Here is a 24,453-nt window from a genome sequence, read left to right as displayed (position 1 = left end):
TCCTACCGAGAGATAAGATGGCGGCCGCTCCAGACTGTTTAGAATGTTGACAGACACCGGAGAGCCAATCAGCTTTCTGCGCGCAAAGTTCCGTTTCGCGAAAAGTAAGCGGACCGGATCGCTGCCCGGAGCGCTGTTACAGATATATATCTTGTTATGAACGTTAATTTCTCAAAAACTACTGGAGCACATATATTGAGACATAGCAAAGGCACATCGGGCTAACAGTCCCTACAATTTTGCCAAGTTTCGTGAAAATCCATTCAGCCGTTCGGGCTAAAAGTGAGTCCAACCGCCCTATGGAAATTAACATGGGAAAAACACGTTTTGGGACCCTCCTTTTTTCTCGGGCCCCCCCTTGACGACCCCCCCCAAATTTCCAGGAGCTGCTCAGAAACAAAATGTGCCATTTTCCTGAAAATTTCAGCCGATTCCGTCCATTTGAGATGTCATCAGTGATGTCATCAGTGATGTCATTTGAGATGTCATCAGTGATGTCATCAGTGATGTCACTGACCATGTCATGAATGATGTAATATGTGACATCATTAGCAGTGGATTGCGGGTCCGCGATATATAGTTAGTGCAACTAACTATATATGGAATTTCAATGGTTTTGTGCAAATAAAATAAGGTTTTTTAAATGCTAATCCCTAACTATATATGGTCTATAACCTATGGTTTTTTCAGTGAATATATATATATATATATATATATATATATATATATATATATATATTACCTACTGGCGGTCGCCAGTAGGTAGTTATAGTTAGGATAATTTTCAATGTTAAATCTCAACATTCTATTTTGAATAACTTTGGCGCCGGTTGACGAATCTGCCTGAAATTTTCAGGAAAATGGTCTCATGGCGGTCCGGTCCTTCCCTGAAAGTTTGGGGGGGATTCGTCAAGCGGGGGCCGAGATAAAAGGGGGGTCCCAAAACGCGTTTTCCCCATGTTAATTTCCATAGGGCGGTCGATTTCACTTTTAGCCCGAACGGCTGAATGGATTTCCACCAAACTTGGCAAAATTGTAGGGACTGGTAGCCCGATGTGCCTTTGCTATGTCTCAAGATATGTGCTCCAGTGGATTTTGAGTAATTTAGGTTCAAAAAAATATATATATCTATAGGCGCTCTCCCGTGCGCGCACCGGAGTGCGCTCCAGGCGCGACACGCGACTTGCGCGCAGGAAGCTGATTGGATCTCAGTTGTCTGTAAACATTCTAAACAGTGCGGAGCGGCCGCCATCTTGTGTCTCGGTAAAATCGAGACACAAGGGGTTTGAAAAAAAAAGGGGCAAATGACCATAAGGGGGAAGAGTAGACTCCCTCTGACCCCCTAGGTTTGTTGTAGGGACTAAAATAGGGTCCTGCAGGGCATTAAAATTTTTTTTTCGTTTTGCGCGGGGGAAGCGCATGGTACGCGCACCGGCGAAGCACGGGGAAAATCCAGGACCATATTTATGAAGGCCTTGCGCTGTTAGTTTTGCGCTTCCTGTGCGTCAATTTTTGTGACGCACCAGCGGTGTAAAAAAATGCGCATTGTTATGCAATATTTTAAAAGTGACGCATCTATCTAGATGCGTCACTTTTTAAATATAGTGCAACGAGGTACATTTTATTACACTGCTGGTGTTATGCGTCACTTTTCTGTGCGCACTACTTATGACATTCCAGATGTGTCATATTTAAAGTATGACGAATCATGTTGCAGATACAATATGGCGCAGAGTTTTAAAAAGTGACCCATGTACCTAGATGCGTCACTTTTTAAAAATAGCGTCAGGTATAATGCATGCAGAGGGGGTGTTCTCCCGCAAAAAGCTTTGTAATAGCGACGCAGTGAAATCTTTGAGATTTCACTGCGTCAGTTTTAGGATGCTGTTGCGTCAAAATCTTGTGCCTGCTTTACAGCAGGTGTTAGACTGAGGCAAGACCTTTCATATGCTGCTTTCCCCATTTGAAAGGACACATTACTGGAGTTGCGTCACTTTTGTGACGCACTCCAGCAATGCGTTACTTGGAATGTCATAAGGAGTGCGCACAGAAAAGTGACGCATTGCACCAGTAGTGTAAAAAAATGTGTTGCGTTGCGTTATATTTAAAAAGTGAGGTATCTAGGTAGATGGGTCACTTTTTAAAATCAAGCGCCACATTATATCTGCGTGAGGTATAATGCATGCAGAGGGGGTGTTCTCCAAATAAAAGCTTTGTAATAGCGACGCAGTGAAATGTTTGAGATTTCACTGCGTCACTTTTAGGATGCTGTTGCATCCTTTAAATATAGTGCAACGAGGCACATTTTATTACACTGCTGGTGTGATGCGTCACTTTTCTGTCCACAGTCCTTATGACATTCCAGATGTGTCATATTTAATGTATGACGAATCATGTTGCAAGGAGTTACAGATACGTCAGTATTTCTGACATATGTGTAAACATAAAAGTGATGCGAGGCTGGCGCAAAATTTTGACGCAATAGCATCCTAAAAGTGACGCAGGGAAATCTCATAGATTTCAGTACGTTGTTATTACCAAGCTTTTTGCGAGGGATTGCCCCCTCTGCATACATTATACCTGATGCAGATACAATATGGCGCAGAGTTTTAAAAAGTGACCCATGTACCTAGATGCGTCACTTTTTAAAAAATAGTGTCAGGTATAATGCATGCAGAGGGGGTGTTCCTTGCAAAAAGCTTGGTAATAATGACGCAGTGCGTCACTTTTAGGATGCAGTTGCGCCAAAATCTTGCGCCTGCTTCACAGCAAACCTTTCACATGGTGCTTTTTCCATGTGAAAGGACACATTATTGGAGTTGCGTCACTTTTGTGACGCACTCCTGCAATGCGTTACTTTTGTGTTTACAGATATGTCAGAAATACTGACATATCTGTAACTCCTTGCGAATTGATTAGTCATATATTAAATATGACATATCTGGAATGTCATAAGGAGTGCGTCCAGAAAAGTGACGCATCGCTATTTTCACGTAGCGATGCGTCACTTTTCAGAAATGAGGCCTCCAGTTTATTCACTGTGTCATAACTTTCTTTTCTAACACTCACCTTCTTTCAGTCCTCCTACTTCACTTCCTTTCACCTCTCATACCTTTCTGTTCTTTCTTACTCATTCTCCTTTCAATTATCAATGCACTATATTTCACTTACTCTTCATTTTTTAAGATTATAGCTCTTTGATGAGAATTGGAGGTAGTTCTGAAAAGAACTTTTGGTTTTCTTCTTTTAACTGAAGAGGAACAAAAACAGGGAATAGAAACTGCTCAACAGGAGCAAAAAGAAAAGAAAAAAATTAGGGGTGGGAAGGGCAGTGATGGTTCTCCAATGCCCGAACCATGAGCAGGACACTTTGCTCCCCATAGGTGAGGAGTTGATTGCAGTATCTGCATCTGACGACCCCATGGTTGAATGCAGGTTGAATGTTTGCTACCTGCCCCTGAGATTGTTCTCTTCCAGAAGAAGTTGCTCCTCCTGTTGATGTAGAGGCCCCATCTCTGGGAACCTCCTGTGCCAGAGCCCTGACACTTTCCCGGGCAAAATTCTGGGGGTGCCTCCTCTCCACATGGCGAATCATGGTGAAGTTGCCAAAAGAGTATTTTTTTTGGGGGTTACCCCGTGACAGGACCTGTTTGCAGATCCTGCACTCTACTTTTGGTGCATTCACCTTCTTCTGGCCTTCTGGAAACTTAAAAAATTTCCAGATGAAATGTTCCTTCACTCTTGGGGTAGGAGGCTCTTCATCAATGAAATCATCTTCACTGCTGGATAGTCTGGCAGCCATGATGAATCCAGGAATATGGAGCAGCAAAAAAGGCAGGTCTTTCAGTCACAAAAGTGAAAGAAGAAGTGAAGGAAATGGGTGGGGATTTCATTCATTGTAAAAAAAAACTGTTAGCAACCAATGAAAAGTGTTATTTTAGGGTCACATGACCCGATGCGTTTACGCTGCGCGCTCCGGAGCACTTCCGGGTGCGTTTACGCAGCGCGATCGTAGGCGCTTCCGGGTCGCAAACGTGGCGCGATCGTAGGCGCTTTTCCGTGCGTTTAAGCGCCGCGCACGTATGCGCTTCCGAGGGCACTTACGTTGCGCGCCGAAGTGACGTCATCAATCTTTTATAGAAATGCATAATCATTTTCCATATTAAAAAAAACAAATTTTATTTGTATGGTACGAAATGTTTTGCATTATTATTAACTTTTCATTCATATTTTTTTTTCACGAACGACAGTTGCGCTCTGGGTGTGCTTTCAGATGAGCTCTCGGAGAAGCTTACCGGAGAGCTTAGCTGAAAGCTTCCCGGAGCGCGCACCCAGAGCGCAAAAGAAAAAAAATATAAAAAAAAATAAATACTTAAAAAAAAACAGCAAATTGTAAAAAAAAAAAAGGTTAGAAACTCGATATACAAAGGAATTAGCATTTAAAAAACTATGAAATTCACGGAAAAAACCATAGGTTTCACACCAGTTATAGTTAGGAATTAGCATTTAAAAAACCTATGAAATTCACTGAAAAAACCATAGGTTTCACACCAGTTATAGTTAGGAATTAGCATTTAAAAAACCTATTAAATTCACTGAAAAAACCATAGGTTTCACACCAGTTATAGTTAGCTGGAAATTTTACTGATATAAAACCATTGAAATTCCCACGTTATAGTTAGTCGGACTCACTATAACTTGCGCGTGCAATGCACTGCTGATGACATCACATATTACATCACTCATGACATGGTCAGTGACATCACTCATGACACCATCCTTGTGACATAGTGACAGACCTCCTTTCACTATAATGTAACCCTTGAGACACATATTCAAAAATAGAAACTGAAATTTTAAAAAAAATGGAGATACCTATATCAGTTACAACAAGCAATTCAGTAATTCCACTATCTATATACACATCCACTCATTCACCAACAGTTCTATATAGTCACTCATACATATACTCACTCATCATATGAAGTGATACACCTATACATCCTGTTACACACCGACATTCATCCAAAAGTTACTCACACACATATTCACACGTGCAAATAAACTATTGGACATCCATTTATTTGAATATAGAGTTATACACACACTTCCACCTTACTTCTATTGAAAATTACACATATTTATTCTCTTAAACAATCACTTATAGAAACACATACTTATTTAAAAAGGAAATCTTACAATCTCTTACTCTCACATATACTCACTTATATACATCAATATTCATATATACTAGATTAAAACATATGTAGTTACTGATAAAGACATTAGAGAGACAGTCATTCACTCACTAACAAACACATATAGACACTCATCCACCCATACAGTCCTGTACATATGCTGTCTTCAAAACACATACAAACAAAGAGTCAGTCACTCATGCATCTATGTGCTAAGTAATACCCCCACCAAACCATATAGACACTCATACTGATACTAATAATAATATCAAATAACCCATATACATACGCATGTTGCTACTTATCAACACATGTAGCCACTTATACACAAAGTGAAACACTAATATATGTATTTAAATTTTTAAACATAACTCACTAATATTTATTTTTCAGAAAGACACATATTCACTGGATGGTGTCATCAGTGATGTCATGAGTGATGTCACTGACCATGTCATGAGTGATGTAATATGTGATGTCATCAGCAGTGCATTGCACGCGCAAGTTATAGTGAGTCCGACTAACTATAACGTGGGAATTTCAATGGTTTTATATCAGTAAAATTTCCAGCTAACTATAACTGGTGTGAAACCTATGGTTTTTTCAGTGAATTTAATAGGTTTTTTAAATGCTAATTCCTAACTATAACTGGTGTGAAACCTATGGTTTTTTCAGTGAATATATATATATATATATATATATCACTTCCTTATGGCTCTCTCCTTCCCCAGATCGGCGCTGCAAACGTGGTCGCGTCACTCCCGCAGTTGAGCCCAACTGCTCTTTATTTGCACAATATTTCTCCCTTCGAGGGCGAAAACACGGAGTCGCTTTCAAAAAACAATTCCAGCACTTCACTGCATTAAAGTTTCTAGGTGATTTATTAATCCATGGGGTCAAAAAAACAACAAACACCAACGCGTTTCGACAGCGTCCGCTGTCTTGTTCACGGTCAGTGATGTCATCAGTGATGTCACTGACCATGTCATGAATGATGTAATTTGTAACGTCATCAGCAGTGGATTGCAGGGTCGCGAGTTATAGTTAGCTCAACTAACTATAACAGTGGAATTTCTATGGTTTTGTATGAGTGAAATATCCAACTAACTATAATGTCGCTGAAACCTATGGCTTTTTCAGTGAATTTCAAAGGTTTTTAAATGCTAATTTGTAACTATAACATCCCTGAAACCTATGGTTTTTTCAGTGAAGTTAAAAGTTTTTTTTGTTTAAATATCTTTTTATTGATTTTTTAAAACAAAAATAAACAATCAATCGGCAATCACATTGTTTCAAAAGTCAGACATGGTTGAGTATGGCAGATTCATGAGGTTTACAGAACAATCATGGAAATCAGCACTACAGCATGTCAAATACTCATGGGGAATGCTAGGTGCTCATCAGGAGGAACAGATGGTGCAACACAAATTCCTCCCCTGTACGAATTCAACTTGGCCCACACTCGGGACCATTTCTGAGTGCAACCCCTTGCCACATATACAGTCTTCTCCCAGAACATGCACTAGTCCATGTCGCACTTCCACATTGTGGTAATAGGGGTTGCCAACCCTCCCCATAACTGAGCAATGTCCCTTTTGGCCACTTCGGTACCAAGTGTAACGCACAGTTTCTCCGCTCCTACCAAATCAGTGCGTTCCCACACATTCAACAAGCATCTCTTGACCTCAGGGCTGACGGATTTGTGCAGGACCTCACTCATGACACTATGGATTCCTCTTCAATATCCCTGCATGTGTTCACATTCCCAGAGAATATGCATAAATGTGGCCACCTGCCCACAGTGACGCCTACAGTTAATATTGTCCCCACACCCCATGCGGGCCAGCTGCGGCCCTGTAATGTAGATTCTGTGCAGAATTTTCAGCTGTGCCAGTCAAAGACGCGCAGAGATAGCTACCTCTCTGGGCGAGGCCATGCTTCTTTCCATTCTTCATCATCTAATAGGAGGCCGTCTGCAACCCACAACTCACACAGTTTGGTTAGGGGGTCTGGTGCGTTATTGACAAGTTTCTTGTAGGTCAACGAGATGGCTTTCTGAGGGAGGAGTCCATCCAGTTCTCTATCCTCCAGTGGGAAGGATTCAGGAGGGGGACTCCCCACTAATGGCGGTGGTCAAGACTTGACGGATCTGGAGATAGTGGAAAAACTCTGAATCTGTGAGTTTTTATTGTTGTTTTAGCTGGTCAAAACTGAGCACCTGACCCTGCACCCAAAGATCACCCACCCTGGAGGTGCCAGTGAGGTCCCACTTATCGAAACCCTTAAAGGAATGAAGCCCACTCAGTTGAGCTGTGTCCCACAGGGGGGTTGCAAGGGTCAACCTATGCTCCCATCCCAAGCTTTTGTTAACTGCATGCCACACCTGGACCGAGTGGGACGTGGGCCCAGAAAGGTGCAGGGTCTCAGGATTAGCATAGAGGGCTCGGTTGTATGAGCTGCCCGGTAGTAGCCATCTGTCCATGGCATATCCCGGATCTCCTGGAGTCTGATACGTACCCTGATTAATGGCAGCGAGATGGGCCGCCCAGTAATATTTCTTAATGTCAGAAAGGCTGATACCACCATCATACCAATTGAGAGTCAACTTATGGAGCGCGATTCTAGGTCTCCCGTTCCATAGTATCTGCCTCTGTAAGCCCTCGATCTCTTTAAAATAGCGTGCTGGACCCGGAACGGGGTAGTTCTGAAGGGCATAGAGGGAGCGGGGGAGGGACATCATTTTAAAGAGAGCAGCGCACCTGAGCAGTGAGAGTGGAAGCGCCCCCCAGGCAGCAACATCACGTTGCTGGCACTGTAGGGGCAGGAGCAGATTCCTTTCGTATTGGAGCCGGGCGCCAGCTGTGACAAAAATCCCCAAATATTTGAGGCCATCGGACACCACTTGTATTGTACAATATCTGGGAAGAGACAAAGTCCCGCCAGACAGGATAGAGAGGAGAGATTTTCCCCACTTGATAGAGTAGCCTGAGAATCTTCAGAAGGATGTACAGATATCTAAGACACATCTGAGTGATTTGACGGGGGAAGCCAGATAAAGCAAAATATCATCTGCATAAAGGGAGATACGATCTTCCCAATCCGCCGACCAGCTCAAACCTCTAATAGACAAGTCGCAAAAAAGGTTTTTTAAATGCTAATTTGTAACTATAACGTCCCTGAAACCTATGTTTTTTCAGTGAATTTCAAAGGTTTTTTAAATGCTTATTTCGAATGAAGGACACCTTTAGACAATTGATGTTGCTTTTGCCTTAAACTGTCTCTGTATATTCCAATATATGCCAAAGACAGAAGTGGAAATGGTCAAACAAATTTTGGCCTCAGATTAAAAAATCTAGGAAAAATGTCAACAAAGATGTGTCTGCATACCTCAGAGACCATACAATGGGGTCGATCAACAACAAAAACATACATTTTTTTATGGCTGATATCTACAGAAGTGATGGTGTACACTTCACAGATCAGGGAAATCAAGTTTTTTTGAATAACATGAAGCTGTGCATTCGCACTTATATGTAACTTCAACTAAAAATCACAAAGGCTCTTTTTAGAGCCACTTTATATTCCCAATATCGGTTCGAAGAGTGACAGCTGTGATTCAGCTAGCACAGGGAGACCTGCGGGCCATCGGGCAACCTCGCAGAGCGAGAGCTGTGGCCCATGGGCTCGGCTCGAACAGAGAGAGCAACGGGCTGTCGGCTCGCAAATGCAGAGCTGTGCTCCAACGGACTGGTAGTGTTTTATGGTTTCGGGTAGTACAGGGGTGTTTGGGGAGTGTAGGGGGTTGTGCTGGGTGTAGCATTTTATGGTTTACGGTAGTACAGTGGTGTTTGGGTAGTTTAGGGGGTCATGCTGGGTAGTGTTTTAGGGTCTAGGGTAGTGCAGTGGTGTTTGGGTAGGGTAGGGAGTCATGTTGGCAGTAATGTTTTAGGGTCTAGGGTAGTGCAGTGGTGTTTTGATAGTATAGGGGTAATGCTGGAGGTAGATTTAGGGTTTACAATAGTGTAGTGATGTTTGGGTAGTGTAGGGAGTAATGCTAGGGGTGGGTTTAGTGTAGTGCAGTGGTGTTTGTATAGTGTAAGAGGTTGTGTGGGGGTAGTGTTTTAGGGTTTAGGGTAGTGAAGTGGTGTTTGGATAGTGTAGGAGGTTCTGCTGGGGGTAGTGTTTTAGGGTTTAGGGTAGTGCAGTGGTGTTTGTGTAGTGTAGGGGGTCATGCTGGGGGTAGTGTTTTAGGGTTTAAGGTAGTGCAGTGGTTTTTCTGTAGAGTAGGGGGTTGTGCTAGGAGTAGTGTTTAGGGCAGCGCAGTGGTGTTTGGGTAGTGTAGGGGTTGTGCTGGGGGTAGTGCTTTAGGATTTAGGGTAGTGCAGTGCTGCTGGTGTAGTGTAGGGGGGTCATGCTGAGGGTAGTGTTTTAGGGTTTAAGGTAGTGCAGTGGTGTTTCTGTAGTATAGGGGGTCATGCTGGGAGTAGTGTTAAAGGGCTTAGGGTAGTACAGTGGTGTTAGGGTAGTGTAGGAGGTCATGCTGGGGGTAGTGTAGTGCAGTGTGTTTTGTGTAGTGTATAGGGTCATGCTGGGGGTAGTGTATTTGGGTTTAGGGTAGTGCAGTGGTGTTTGGGTAGTGTAGGGGGTTGTGCTGGGCGTAGTCGTTTAGGATTTAGGGTAGTGCAGTAGTGCTTGTGCAGAGTAGGGGGGTCGTGCTGGGGGTAGTGTTTTAGGGTTTAAGGTAGTGCAGTGGTATTTATGTAGTGTAGGGGTGATGCTGAGAGTAGTCTTTTAGGGTTTAGGGTAGCACAGTGGTGTTTGGGTAGTGTAGGAGGTCATGTTGGGGTAGTGTTTTAGGGCAGTGCATTGATGTTTGGGTAGTGTTGGGGGTTGTGCTGGGGGTAGTGTTTTAGGGTTTAGGGTAGTGCACTGGTGTTTGGGTAGTGTAGTGGGCTGTGCTGGGGGTAGTGTTTTAGGGTTAAGGGTAGCGCAGTGGTGTTTGGGTAGTGTAGAGGGTCGTGCTGGGGGATAGTGTTTTAGGTTTTAGGGTAGAGCCGTCATATTTGTGTAGTGTAGGGGGTCAAGCTGGGGGTAGGGTTTTAGGGTTTAGGGTAGCGCAGGGGTGTTGACCATGTCATGAGTGATGTAATAAGTGACGTCATCAGCAGTGCATTGCAGGCGCGCAAGTTATAGTGAGTCCAACTAACTATAACGTGGGAATTTCAATGGTTTTATGTCAGTAAAATTTCCGGCTAACTATAACTGGTGTGAAACCTATGTTTTTTTCAGTGAATTTAATAGGTTTTTTAAATGCTAATTCCTAACTATAACTGGGGTGAAACCTATGGTTTTTTCAGTGAATTTCATAGGTATTTTAAATGCTAATTCCTAACTATAACTGGTGTGAAACCTATGGTTTTTTCAGTGAATTTCAAAGGTTTTTTTAATGCTAATTCCTAACTATATAAGACCTGAAAGCCCACCAGGAATCTCCAGTATGCGCCAGGGGACTGCATTGCAGAGAGGTGTAATGAAGCCACGACCCTTTTTACACCTCTCTGCAACGCAGCCCCCGTGCATGTTTGAAGAAGGGGAACCAATTCCCCTTGCATACTGGGGGCCCCTCAGGGCCAACTAGCCCACCTGGAACCTCCAATATGCGCGAGGGGGCTGCATTGCAGAGGTGTAATGAGGCTATGCCCCTTGTTACACCTCTCTGCAACACAGCCCCCTGCTGCGTTTGCAGAGGGGTAACTAATTCCCCTTGCATACTGGGGGTCCCTGGGGGCCAACTAGCCCACCAGGAGCCTCCAGTATGCGCCAGGGGGCTGCATTGCAGAGAGGTGTAATAAGGCCACACCCTTTTTACACCTCTCTGCAATGCAGGCCACTGGCGCGTTTGCAGAGGGGGGACTAATTCCCCTTGCATACTGGGGGTCCCTGGGTCATATCTGTCCAAACACCGATATTCCGAACGATTGAAAATGACTTTTCTTGAAAAACATTTGGATTTGGATTATCATGTCCTATACTTTTGAATTTTTGAAAGACTGACTTTGAGGATGCTATAAATTACTCAAGTCTGCCCGAATTGTGTGGGTAAAATTGATACCTAGTCACTTTGAATAAGAATGTACTTACGTCTCATCTAACATTTGGAAGAAATATCTAGTTATATGAACAACAGGATACCGACATAACTTGAAGGAAATAAGAACGCCCTGAAGAAGTTCTGTTGTACAGAGCGAAACGTTTCGGCTGGCTGTGGTACATAAACCTAACCCCTTAAGTGCTGCCATCGGCCAACGGTCGTCGCGAGCACCACCTTGCCAGTGCTGCGCACGACCGTTGGCCGACGGGCCAGCATTCGTTCTCCGAACGTTCAGCACTGGGCGCTGAACGTTCGACGCTCCTATGAGGTTAAGGAAAATAAAAGCATTTGAATATACACCAAGATTCAGCGCTTCAATAAGGACTCTAAGTGATATGATTTGATTGGACTCATAGTGCAAGTGGTGCTGTACCAAACTTTGGAATATTCTCCACTACTCTCTACTACTTACTCTCTCCTACTCCACTACTCTCAAATACTCACTCTCTACTACTCATTCTCTACTACTCTACTACTCTCTACTACTCTCTCTCTACTACTCACTCCCTACTACTCGCTACTCACTACGCCCTACTACTCACTATCTACTACTCTCTACTACTCACTCTCTACTACTCTCTCTCTACTACTCACTCTTTACTACTCACTACTACTCTCTACTACTCACTCTCTACTTCTCACTCACTACTACTCTCTACTACTCACTCTCTACTACTCTCTCTACTACTCACTCTCTACTACTCACTCTCTACTACTCTCTACTACTCACTCTCTACTACTCTCTCTCTACTAGTCTCTACTATTCACTCTACTACTCACTCTCTACTACTCTCTACTATTCTCTCTGCTACTCACTCTCTACTACTCTCTACTACTCACTCTCTACTCCTCACTCTCTACTACTCTCTACTACTCACTCTTTACTACTCTCTACTACTCACTCTACTACTTACTCTCTACTACTCTCTACTACTCACTCTCTACTACTCACTCTCTACTACTCTCTACTACTCACTCTACTATTCACTCTACTATTATCTACCACTCACTCTCTGCTACTCTCTCTACTGCTCTCTACTACTCTCTACTAATCTCTCTACTCTCTCTACTTCTCTCTCTACTAGTCTCTACCTCTCTACCGCTACCTCTCTACCTCTACCTATCTACCTCTACACCTCTACCTCTCTACCTCTCTCTACACGCACACATATACACATATATGCATATATATGCATATGCATTTATATATATGTATGTGTATGTATATATACATTACAAAAACAACAATTTTTTTTTTTAAATAGCTACTTTTTTTAAAAACTGTCATTCTTTTTCCCCATGGTACGCTCCCCGGTACGCTCCCCGGTGCGCGTAATGGGCGCTCCCCCCGCGAAAATGAAAAAATTGTTTGTTTGTTTTTTTTGCCCCGCGGGCTCCTTTTACGGCCCCCACATCAAACCTAGGGGGCGAAGGGGGGTCTACTCTGTCCCATTATGGTCAATTCCCCCTTTGTTTTAGCCACCTCTTGTGTCTCGATCCTACCGAGACACAAGATGGCGGCCGCTCCGGACTGTTTGGAATGTTTACAGACACCCGAGAGCCAATCAGCTTTCCGCACGCAGGTCGCGTAGCGCGCCCAGTACGCGCCCCGGTGCGCTTACCGGAGCGCGCTTATAGATATATATATTTTTTTTAACCTAAATTACTCAAAAACCACTGGAGCACATATCTTGGGACATAGGAAAGGCACATTGGGCTACCAGTCCCTACAATTTTGCCAAGTTTGGTGGAAATCCATTCAGCCGTTCGGGCTAAAAGTGAGTTTGACCGCCCCATGGAAATTAACATGGGGAAAACACGTTTTGGGACCCCCCTTTTATCTCGGCCCCCGCTTCACGAATCCCCCCCCCCAAACTTTCAAGGAAGGACCGGAGCTCCGCGAGGCAAATTTGAGGAAATTTTCAGGCAGATTCATCAATCGGCACCAAAGTTATTCCAAATAGAATTTTGAGATTTTGCATTGAAAAAAATCCTAACTATAACTACCTACTGGCGACCGCCAGTAGGTAATATATATATATATATATATATATATATATATATATATATACTACTTTAATAAAGAGAGAGCCCAAACCTTTGAGCCTTTAGGCGGGTAATCTAAGGAACCACAGCACCAATCACATAACCCAATATAGCGTTGGAAAGGGCAGTTGCAGCAGAAGGACATAGGCTATGCAGAAGCCCACCATATACATTTAAAAGGTAAAAGAACCGTGCCAGCAAAGTAGTCCCTTGTGGGCGTGTCTGCATTGTGCTGTGGGCGTGTGCTGGGGGCGTGACAAACGCTGGGGACGTGTGGTACGTTCCACCCTTCATGCCATTTCTCATATCGTGTGCTAATCCCACCCTGCTCCCTTCAAATACCCGTACACTCCAAAATCATAACCCACCCTTACTCCTTAAAATACCCCAACACCCTTGAACACTAACCCATCTTAACCCTATAAATAGACAGTGTACCCCAAAACCCAAACCTATCCCTGAACCCTAAAAATAACTTGGTACCCCAAAACCCAAACCTAGCCCGGAACCCTAAAATACCCCTGTACTCCAAAACCCAAACCTAGCCCTGAACCCTAAAAATACCCCTATACCCCAAAACCCAAACCTAGCCCTGAACCCTAAAAATACCCCTGTAACCCAAAACCCATACCTATCCCTAAACCCTAAAACTACCCTTGTACCCCATAATCCAAAACTATATCTGAACCCTTAAAATACCCAAACACCCCAAAACATATACCTCAGTACCCCAAAACATATACCCCTATACCCATACTTACCTTATCCAAACATTAAAAAAACATGCTTTTACCATTCATGCATTTACAACGAATTTCGTTGTAAATGTATGCGTGGCAAAAGCATATAAAATGTAATGCCATGCGTTAAAATGGCATTGCAGAGTCATGGTACTTTCGTAATGAAAGTATGCGGAGTGATGGTATGCGGAAAGAAAGTTGCGGAATAATGGGTGTTTACCCTCCCCCGGTAAGTACATTGGTGGCACGGCGGCCCACATCTCCAGCAACATACTCATATTTTTTCACCACCCATTTGAAAAATGCACAGGTCTCTCTCATTGATGGCCAGCACCGACATACACTTTTAGACACACCTCCGGCCACAAGTTCTACAATTGCGAACTTTAGAGCTGGGGATCTACATTCGAATCTCGGCATCAGCTCAACATCCTGTGATTCCAGGCACATTGCTTTGTCTCCCCGTGCCTACCACAAATGAATGTGTTCTTCTGTAATGTAAATTGTGCTCATGCCATGTTGTCGAGTTTGCGCTATTTAATATTGCAAGGAAAAATAAAGTAGGGAAACTCTAGTTCACACACTACTGAACGCGCACTCTTAGGTGCATCAGCAGTGCACTGCGAATCGAAGTTTTCACAGGCCTGTCATAGATAAGAAATGCTATCAAAACGAAATCCTACAAAACAATATACTACTGGCCGGCAGCAATTCATACCAGGACAACGCCGGGACGGGCTGCTTGTATATATATATATATTTATATTTAAATATATTTTTACACTATGTCCTTCGCATGAACAACAATAGTGAGTGCCAAAGGTTTTCCAGGAGTATTTAGGATGTACTGTAACAACTACAGCTTGTTAGCTGTAATCACGTAATCCTATGAGCATTCCTGAAATTTAAAAACAAACGCTGAAGCTCATGGGGAAAACGTACAATCATGTTGTTGCAGATTGGACCCAACCCTTCAACCCTATTATGGACAAAACAAACAATACTTCGGCTTTAACATATGGTGCCTACATATTTAATTAACTTTTCAGTAGAACTAATAGCTGCAAAAAAAAATAAAAAATGAATGTTGCATTGAGTTGGCATGTAATCGAAAGATTCCAATCCACCAATATAGGAAGCAATCCTTGCTTCATGCATGAGCTTGGGTACATAGCTCACTTTGTAAAAACATTTAAGTGACAAGGCCTGTCTCAGGAGCCCAATGAAGTCCGCACCTTCTTGCCAGAGCTGCCAATAACAGAACCACAATTACTAATCATCTCACTCCGCAAGAGTCACAATTCATCCTGTTCCAGGCCAAACAAAGCTATAAGAATGGCTTGGGCGGCAGGTAATAGCCATTTTTAATGTGTCCTGAATTATTAAAAACTGTTGTGGTCTCAAAATTAGTCACACAACATTACTGTGTGTTGTATTGTAACAAGTGCCAGTTTTTAAAATTAGGTGCTGGTGCTGAGCACTGTAAATCGCCGGCTCAAATTAAGCACTGCTGATGTATTACATGCTAAATGACTAACATGAAAGATGATCAGAGAGTACCAACAATATGCTTTTGGCATTCACTTCAGAATATTGATCCTTGGAATAGTCATGGTAAGGTGCATGATTTAAATGCATGCTCCTCATAAATAGCCTCTCATTATTTTTAACAGTGTGGGAACCTGGGGAGAGCTCATTGACCACAGCATGAAATGCAAGAGAACTCAAATTCCAGTATCCACATTCACTGTAGTAGTGTCTCACCACAGAGGACAGGGGTCATAATGCAACTTATAGCAGCTTGAAATCTACATTCTGGGGAAAATGAGGATGCTCTCTAGACCTAGATCCCCTCTAGCCAATAGCTCGTACTAGCACAGAGGAGGCTTTCCATAATGGGTAGATTATAATTTCCAACTGGTTACTGCCTGCCTCTGAAAGCCATTCAATGCTTCGAGACCCTATGGATGTTCTAAAAGATTGGGTGCATTCCCTGGTGAGCTTCAAGAGTGGAGAGCAACCCTGTGCAGCCCCTTTCCTTTGTGATTCACAATATTTAATAATATGTGCACTACATTCTGCACTAGTGATAGCAGACTGCAAATACAATACACATGCAAATTGATCATTAATTATTGGCATTCACATAAAATCCACACTGTACATTCATTCTAAGCACTTCTGTGCTTCAGACCCCAGGCGTGGTGGGAAACTCCAATATATTCTCTCCATTTAGAACAAAGTTGTACTTTCATCGCACACACAGTCGAGTAATTCTGGGCTACATATATTATTAAGTAAAGGGTTGATCGGCCTCGAAAAATAACTTACATAGGTCATTAATTAGATACAAATAGACTGCAACTTATGAAGCCTGTGGTAGTGATTAAGGGAGATACCCATTGTAGTAATTCCAAGAATTGGGTGTGCAAAAAAATTAAAGTACTGAAGCTGGATTCACAGGATAGGAGGTAATGTCCACTTCGATATCAAGTAAGATAACTGGTAAACATGATTCTTACTAAGTTCTTGAAGCCTCCGTAGATGTACTGTGTCACCTTTGGTGCTGTCCTCTGGCGGACAATAGTGCAAACATGATTTCTCTAGGGCAAACCAGCACTTTTTCCACTGATCAAGGCTATGGCAGTCTTTGTAGAACATCTGACCAATCACATCATAATCTCGATCTATGAAGTGCACTGCCACAGACGGGACAAAATGCTGCAACAAACAAATACATTAATTAATGTAGGCAAAACGATTTAACGAAAACAGAATTTTAATAGCATACTAATTTATGAAAGGCATACATGAGGAGAACATTAAATACATGCAAAATGAAACCTACAGTGACTAACTTGAATGTTTAAAGTGCTCAGGCTGCAGTGCAAGAAAATAGACTTTATTTATGTTTTAAAGGGGCTGATTCAACCTTCCAAGTTGCATGATGTTCAAAACTCTGCAACTTTGTCAGTTTACAAACAGTTAGACGGGTATAGGGAGATATTGTCCTTATGTACCCAAAAGTACTGATAAAGCAATATATTTTTGGGAAGACTTTGAATCAGCCTGCAGATAAAGACGTAATGACCAGGTGCACTGCTTACCTTTAAGAAAGTTATAATTTTCGCGACATAAGGATTAGCCAATCCCATATGTAACGGGAAAAATGCATCGGTTGGGGGGTGGTTTGATAAGGACCGTCAACTGGGAAAGATAAAATGAATGGAGGTGATCAGTATTACAGGTAAAATCAGGAAGATTAGGGACAACAATAACAAATGATGTGATCACTGACTGTAGGAAAGTGCCCTTTTTGTCATGGTCACCCACCTCTTTTTGCCTGTTATTTAATGTGATTTCGACTGGACGTGCCCAGGTCCCCAGTGCCAGAACTCCATCCAAAAACTGTGAAATTGTTTTCCCCAATAGACAATACCTTTAGTACCCTCTATATGTCCCTAGTAAATGGTTATCTTGGTACCTTGGGCCAGAGGCACTAAAGAGGATCCCCAAGGGTTGCAGCACGAGCTTTGCCACCCTAAAGAACCCCTCACGAAACCAATACACTGGAGAAAACTAGTTCCCCAGCGATATGATGGCTACTCGTAATAATAAATCCACACCAATGCCAGTGTCAGATTTAGTAATGATGGCACCCAAAGGGCCCCTTAGGGGTTTCACCTGAAAACCTATCAGCCCCTGGTGCTGGCTGACTGACTGTCTTTCGTCAGCCCGCCACAAAAGACGAGTGACTGACCCCCACCTCCCCACCCGGGTGAAGGCCTTTGCTCTTGGGAGACCACAGACTAGGCGTGGTTGAGCAGGTAATGTTTTCACCTCCTCCCACAGGATGACCTGCCAATTCATATTCCAAAGGCAGGGGAGCTTCAAATTGACTACCGCTTTTGTTATGTGAATCTAGTTTCTCTCACAAGAGAAGAAGCTGACCTCCCCATGACATTTGGCACCTGGACAGGTGGGAGAATTCTCTAAATCAACAAAGAAAGAATGATTCCAATGAAAAGCAATACCTGAGTAGTCACACAGTGTTTTAAAAAGAACTCTCACTCACCAACCTAGTTGGTATAATGCTTCATCATTGGGTTCCCACCCGAGGGGCTGAATGCCTCCTGGGTGTGCTACAACGCTCGATTACAGTGGAGCAGGTTTTTTTGGACTGTGCATGAAGTGAGAAATCACACTGTGGGGTTAAAATGACCTTTATTTATCCTAAACAAACTTCAATAATGGCAAGTAAGGTAAGATTGAAAGGTGGTGATAATAGATGTTTTGTTGGTTAAATTGACCAGGAACATCCTAGGTGACAAAGTGATGGCCAGTCTACATGTTTCAGCCTCCTTACGCAATTAGAGAGGCTTTCATCAGGACCAGATGTGCCAAGGGGGTATGCGCACCCTAAGGTGCACCCTCACCTGTGGCAGATTTTAGAGTGAATTTGCGGTTTTAGACCTTCAGTGTTGTCCGAAGAAAAGCTAAATATGGGCTGTAGAAAACTCCTACCCCATGGATCCTAGTGGGGGGTGTCCGTCTGTAGTCACACGAACTCCAAGACCAAGCACCCGCTCGACACCTGGTTCCAACCTGAACAGGTGGAAGAATTATTTCATCAGATAGTCATGTCCACCCTCAGGCTATTGCCACCCCTAAGGTGGGCTACCTGAAGTGGGGCCGACTTTTCACAGTTAGCCATACTGGTGATGGCGAAATTTGGAATGCTGGGACAGGGTTACGATCACCTCCCCCAGGAAGTGATAATATAAGGGTCATAGTGAACACAAGGGTGGGTTGCCCATTGACTACTAACCTACACTCCCCTAATGCTTCTAAATTCAGTATGTTAGTGAACCCTGGCACCAGAGAATCAGATCCTCCTGACCAAAAGAATGATGACAGAAGAGCTGCATAAAACAAGAATTGTGAAGGAAGCAACTGACTGGGCACAAACCTTGCCGGCCTGTCTACTGTTCCTGATGACTGTGTCAAAGTCAACTCATCTTTCAAGCTGCTGTGCCACCAAAAGCCTGGGAGGACTGGCAGTGCCTCTGCCAAGACTCAGGAACTCTGGTGGAGCAGCAGAGCTGCTTCTCTGATTCCTGCAGGCACACAAAGAGACCTGAGAGGACTCCAGACCGCCAAAAACCCAACACGAGAAAACACCTATGCCACTGAGCCTGAGCTGAAGTGGGCCAACTATGCCAGTATGGTCCCAGACTCTCCAGGGACAAAGCTCAATGTAGAGTTCCCAACGCCACCTGCAGCCTCTGTTTACAGTCCCTCTTTACCCCTAGAGCTCCTGGTGTCGAAATTCCAAAGCCTGAAGACACATCTGCACCCGCCGCCCACAGAGTAGCGGATCAACGGTGTCCCCATGTCCCCAAGCCTCATGAGACCTGAGCACCCCTTGAGGTTCTGACCGAATGGCCTCCCAGTCCAAGCTGGCAGCCTGTTTTTGGTCAGACTGATCCGCATAGGATAACATTGGGCACCCGATGGTGAAAAGCACCTCTGCAATCCGACTGCCTCAGTGCCACCTTAGGTGACGTTTGGGTGCTGCCTTTGACCTTGCCCCCATACTCACCTTAAGTCCTGGAAATTTTATAGTGTAAGTCGCTGTACTGTACATGAATGCCACACTTGTTTTTCATCCCATAGGACAACATTGCAGCTTCTGAAAATTGCACTTTTTAAATGCAAAAGTAATCCCTCTTGAAAAACATACAATCTGATCGTATTGATTCTGGTGCCTAAACATCTATAACGATATGTGTTATTTGTATAAATTGGTTTGGGTCCCCTTACTGAGATGTGTGCATCGCCTATTGACTATTGTATGTATGTGCAGATGTTTGACACTCCTTTCTGATAAGTCGAAGGATGCTCGATCACACTACCCCCTAGAAAAGCACCTTGGGGTTACAACAGTGTTCCCCTTTCCACTGGTACGGGAATACCTGGACTCTTTGCAAGGTATACCTCTTTTTGTTATACCTTATAAAGAGCCAGTTTCCTACATTGACGACAGCCAGAAAGGAGAAAGAAGGATGCACACTACCCATGTAATCAATTCATTATAGACTCTGAGTCCTAGTGCGTCCAAGGGGAGGACTTGCTACCAATCACTTCTTAGCGGGAAAACTTCTAAATAATTCAACAGTGGTCCCCCAAGCACTGGTCTCTTCCAGTCAACCAAAAGATCAAAGTAGCAATCACTGAAAATAGAATCTTCTTTTATTTTTCATTCATTCTAGCCAACATGTGTTTTGTCATTGCTGATTTCATCAGAGGAGAAAACCATATAATGCAAACTAAAATACAATACTCAAAAGTTACATTTCATATACTTCCAAACAGCAGGTGATCTGCTCAAAACACAAGGAAAGAAGAGCAGAAAACCCTTCCAAACAAGTCCGTGCTGGGGGCGAACACTTTGACTTTCGTTGCCAACGGAGGGACAACTCTTCAATGCTCACCTCACCCACCACAAAGGTACCTCGATTTCGGCTCTGCAGAGGCTGAGCCGCAGCGTGCTTTGCCACTGCCACTGGGGAGAAATCGTAAATCCCACAACCACCTGCTGTCTAATCTGCCCACCGATGCCTCATAAGCAAAGCAGCACTCCCACTGAGATGGACACGCGCGGCAACCCGGCCATGGGCTGGCCCATCCGTGCCCAGAGGAGCCTGGAGGAGGCTGGGCCAACCCCTTTTCATTTGTCTTCATGGCATACTTAAGGTACTGATTTGTTCCATTTCAGATCTTTTAATATTGGGCCTTTTTCTTGTATTGTTACACTGATATGGCCTCATCAACATATCCTGGTAAGTGATTTCCTGTCTCGTTCTTGTTCTTTGACAAGGAAATCATGTGAAGGCGTTACATTTTAGGCCTATTATCGTGTCCTAATTTTGTATGTGATGGGGGGAAAAGCAGCGGGGGAGCTTTGGGTTGGGGCTTAAGAAAGTAAAAAAAAAAAGAAGCCCACTGTGATCACCTATCATGTGCTAGGTAGGATCAACCCTTTACTGGCCAATTGTGAAGTTATTCTAACATCGGCATTGACTGACACAAGCTCCTCAGCGATTAGGTCTCACCCTCCAAGGGTGTGAGTAGCCAAAGGGGGAAAAAATACTCTGGATGTTTAATATACAAATCAAAAAGGCACAGTCAGCCTCTCTAAATGGGGAGGAATTTCCTCTATCACTGTCTGTTATGACTGACCTTGCTCCCGATACACCATCACAAGCTTCAATTGAGGATCCGTTAATATGTAACAATCAGTTTGCTGTTTTATCTGAAGTTCTAAGTGCTCAAGATGCTCCCAATAAATGCGGAGATATACTTAGGTCAACTAAAGTTCCTCTATCCCCCCACAAGATCATGTCCATTATACCACCTTAGTTGCGAAACTAAGAAATTAAGTGGAGGTTTCACTTTTAAAATGGCTAGTTTGCTTGCTGATTGAGTCATTAGAACCCAAATGTAGTAACAATAGAAACTGGAGGTCCGGAAATCAGCACACTACCTATGATTAATTATTCTGAATAGGTGGTGGCTCCTGCCTCTGTGGTGTGTTATGCCTCTCTCCCTATCTCTTCATCTATTTCTGACCAAGCCTGTGTCCTATGTAGGTCGATTGAACCCTATTCTGTTAAAACTAGTAAACGTCACAGATACAGACCCCAGGATGTCTAATAGATCATCCTGATTTTTCACAACACCCATTGCCTTTTATTAAAGGGCTACCTGTTAGTAGTGCCATAAATCCTGCTTTCATCTTTATGGTTATTGTACCTAAAGTACTGCAAAAGTCCACCTATGAAGGGGAAGAATCCCTAAACAATAAGGCAATACATTGGATTTGTCATGTAAGGGGCTTCCAATCAATTGTTCATTAAATTATTAGTGAAAAACAGATTACTATATCTCATTGTCTATTTGATTATCTCGAATTGACTCTAAATTCTTGGTTGACAATCTAGTAGCTCTGGACATCAGGACTTGAACCCCTAACACAGACTAAAATTCAATCCAAGCATTTGAAACCATTTATTGCAAATGGTTCCTGGCAGGTGCCATCCTATCCTTCTGCCTGACCTAGTAACAGAGGTAGATTTTTTAATTCTTTATGGTTTAACTCTCCACTCAGGATGGTGACTTGACAGCCATCCATTAGTATTCTAGGTGGAAATTATGTTGACAACTTGGCTACCCCAGAATCTTACTCAGATCCAGCTAGACAGGGAGCTACCTATATAGCACTCAGAAATGCAGTTGCTGGCCCATGTTTAAATAAATCTTCTCTGGCATCTGAAATGTTGTCTCCTACACCACGCTCCTTGCCTTCAAGACCTGGTGACCATTATATGATCATCCCAGATGCTGATGGTCAGAAGGTAGGTTGTTCACCTTTTCGCACAGTTCTTCATTAAGTCAAACAATTCCCAGTTGACCAAAGTATCCAAAAAAAACCTTCTGGGGCTAATAATGTGCTTTTTTTCTAATCTTGGAATGTCACTGGCTTGAAATCTAAAATCATTCTTCCTGATTGGAAGTTTTGCATTAAGCAGTATGACATTTGTTTGTTCCAAGAAACCTTGAGTATGGAATCTGGTCTCAAACTTAGTTACTTGAATTATTTAATTCCTGCTATCTATGGACTGGCTGACCAGCTCTCTAGGGTCTTACCATCTGGGTTAGAATGGATTTGGATTGTGTAACTCAATTGATCAACACTGACTCACCAGATATTCTGGCTATTCCTCTCATGGCTAGAAGTAAGAGGCCCATTGATATTGGTGTATTTCATAGATATGCCAGAGGTGTTAGGGAAGCCCTAAGAACTCATACTTTCACAGCTAGGGGTGGGCGAAGAATTTCACTCCTCTGGTGGAGTTCATGGAGTTTTTCCCACTCTATGCAGAGTGTGGAGTTCAGACAAACTCAGCAAAGTGACGTGGAGCTGAATTTTTTGTCTCGAGCGGCTCGTCATCGGTAAGTTAGCAAGCACTCCAGAGAAAAAAATCACGCTCTAGACCTCCTCCTGGCAATATTTCTCATTGATGTGGTCAAGGCATGATGTGACTGCTTTCATTGAGAAATATGCCATTCTGTTTGAGGAAGCTGCTGCTCGAGTAGAATGTTTACTCGAGCCGGCAGAAAGCAGCTGCATCCTCTGGCGCGATTTGTAGTGCCGTTTGCGCTGATTTTTAAAACCAGTGTGCGCAGCACAACTCAACAGACTCTGCCGCTGGCAGAACTGCACAGAGCGCGGCAGAGTTTTTCTGGCACTTTTCACAGTTCTGCAGAGTAAAACAGTGTGAATTCTGCCCAGTCGTAATCACAGACCTGGAGGAACTCATGTCAGCCCGTACTCCTAATCCAGGTTTGATTCTATGGGGTAATTTAAATACCATGGTTGATCCCTTAGATAATGATGACTCTAGTGCTGTAAGATGGGGTATGTGGTGTACAAAGCTTTATCTTTCCACAGTATTGACGTGGATGGAGACTGCTTTACAACTGAAAGCATTAACATTAAATTTCGGCTCGAGAGCTTCTAATGGCAGAACCCTATCTGATGGTCTTTGTGCTGGCACATATAACTACTCACTTAATTCTAGTCGTATTGATTATATCCTTCTAGACCTCCATCTTTGGTCCTCTCTCATTGATTTGTCTATTATAAATAGCATTGAGAGCAATCATATTCCATTGAGTCATTCCTTAAATTCTCTTTGCCCCAATTTAAGAACTGACTGTTCATCATCAGCCTCAACTAGGAACCTGATACCAATGACTGATATGCGACGGCTCAAATGGTCCTAGGTCATTGATTCCCCACTGGTCTTAGACAAAATAAGTATGAATCTAAAGGACTCTGTGACCAAATTAAGTCTTATGGCCCCTTCCTCGTTAGGTATGACCACAATTGCATTGCATAACATGTTTTTCAAGCAAATACTGTCTTATTTTGTGGTTCCTTGTACAAATTATAGAAGGAAATCCCCTAGCGAGCACAAGTGGTTTGACAGAGAATTCAGACCTCTTCGCAGAGATCTCAGACTGGCAATAAGAAGTTAAGGATTTGAGAGGAATCTGCTTGGCCAGGAAGAGATACAGAAGAGCTCAGCTTCTAGCTAGGAAGGCTTGGGGTGAATCTAGATGGTAGGACCTTAAACAGGCCTGCTCTCACAAGGATTCTCTTATTAAACGAGGGAGGGATGTACCTGTGGATCACTTGCATATCAATGTAGCCCTGCAATCATGGATTAAGCATTTTTCTAGTCTCTACTGT

The 24,453-nt window shown here is 43.2% G+C and overlaps 1 protein-coding gene across 1 annotated transcript in view; it reads right to left on the bottom strand.

Moving 5' to 3' along the window:
- Positions 1-24,453, bottom strand: part of ARAP2 (ArfGAP with RhoGAP domain, ankyrin repeat and PH domain 2) — a 1,270,949-nt gene that overhangs the window by 385,149 nt on the left and 861,347 nt on the right. The window contains exon 18 of the mRNA XM_086964430.1: positions 16,658-16,856. Within this exon, the coding sequence (XP_086820556.1) occupies positions 16,658-16,856 (199 nt within the window). The remainder of the gene's footprint in view (positions 1-16,657; positions 16,857-24,453) is intronic.

The sequence above is a fragment of the Lissotriton vulgaris genome, chromosome 3_2 (assembly GCF_964263255.1).
Source record: "Lissotriton vulgaris chromosome 3_2, aLisVul1.2, whole genome shotgun sequence".
In the NCBI taxonomy this organism is placed as follows: Eukaryota; Metazoa; Chordata; class Amphibia; order Caudata; family Salamandridae; genus Lissotriton; species Lissotriton vulgaris.
The sequence above is the reverse complement of the archived record's forward strand: the minus strand, read 5'-3'. Positions and strand labels throughout refer to the sequence as shown.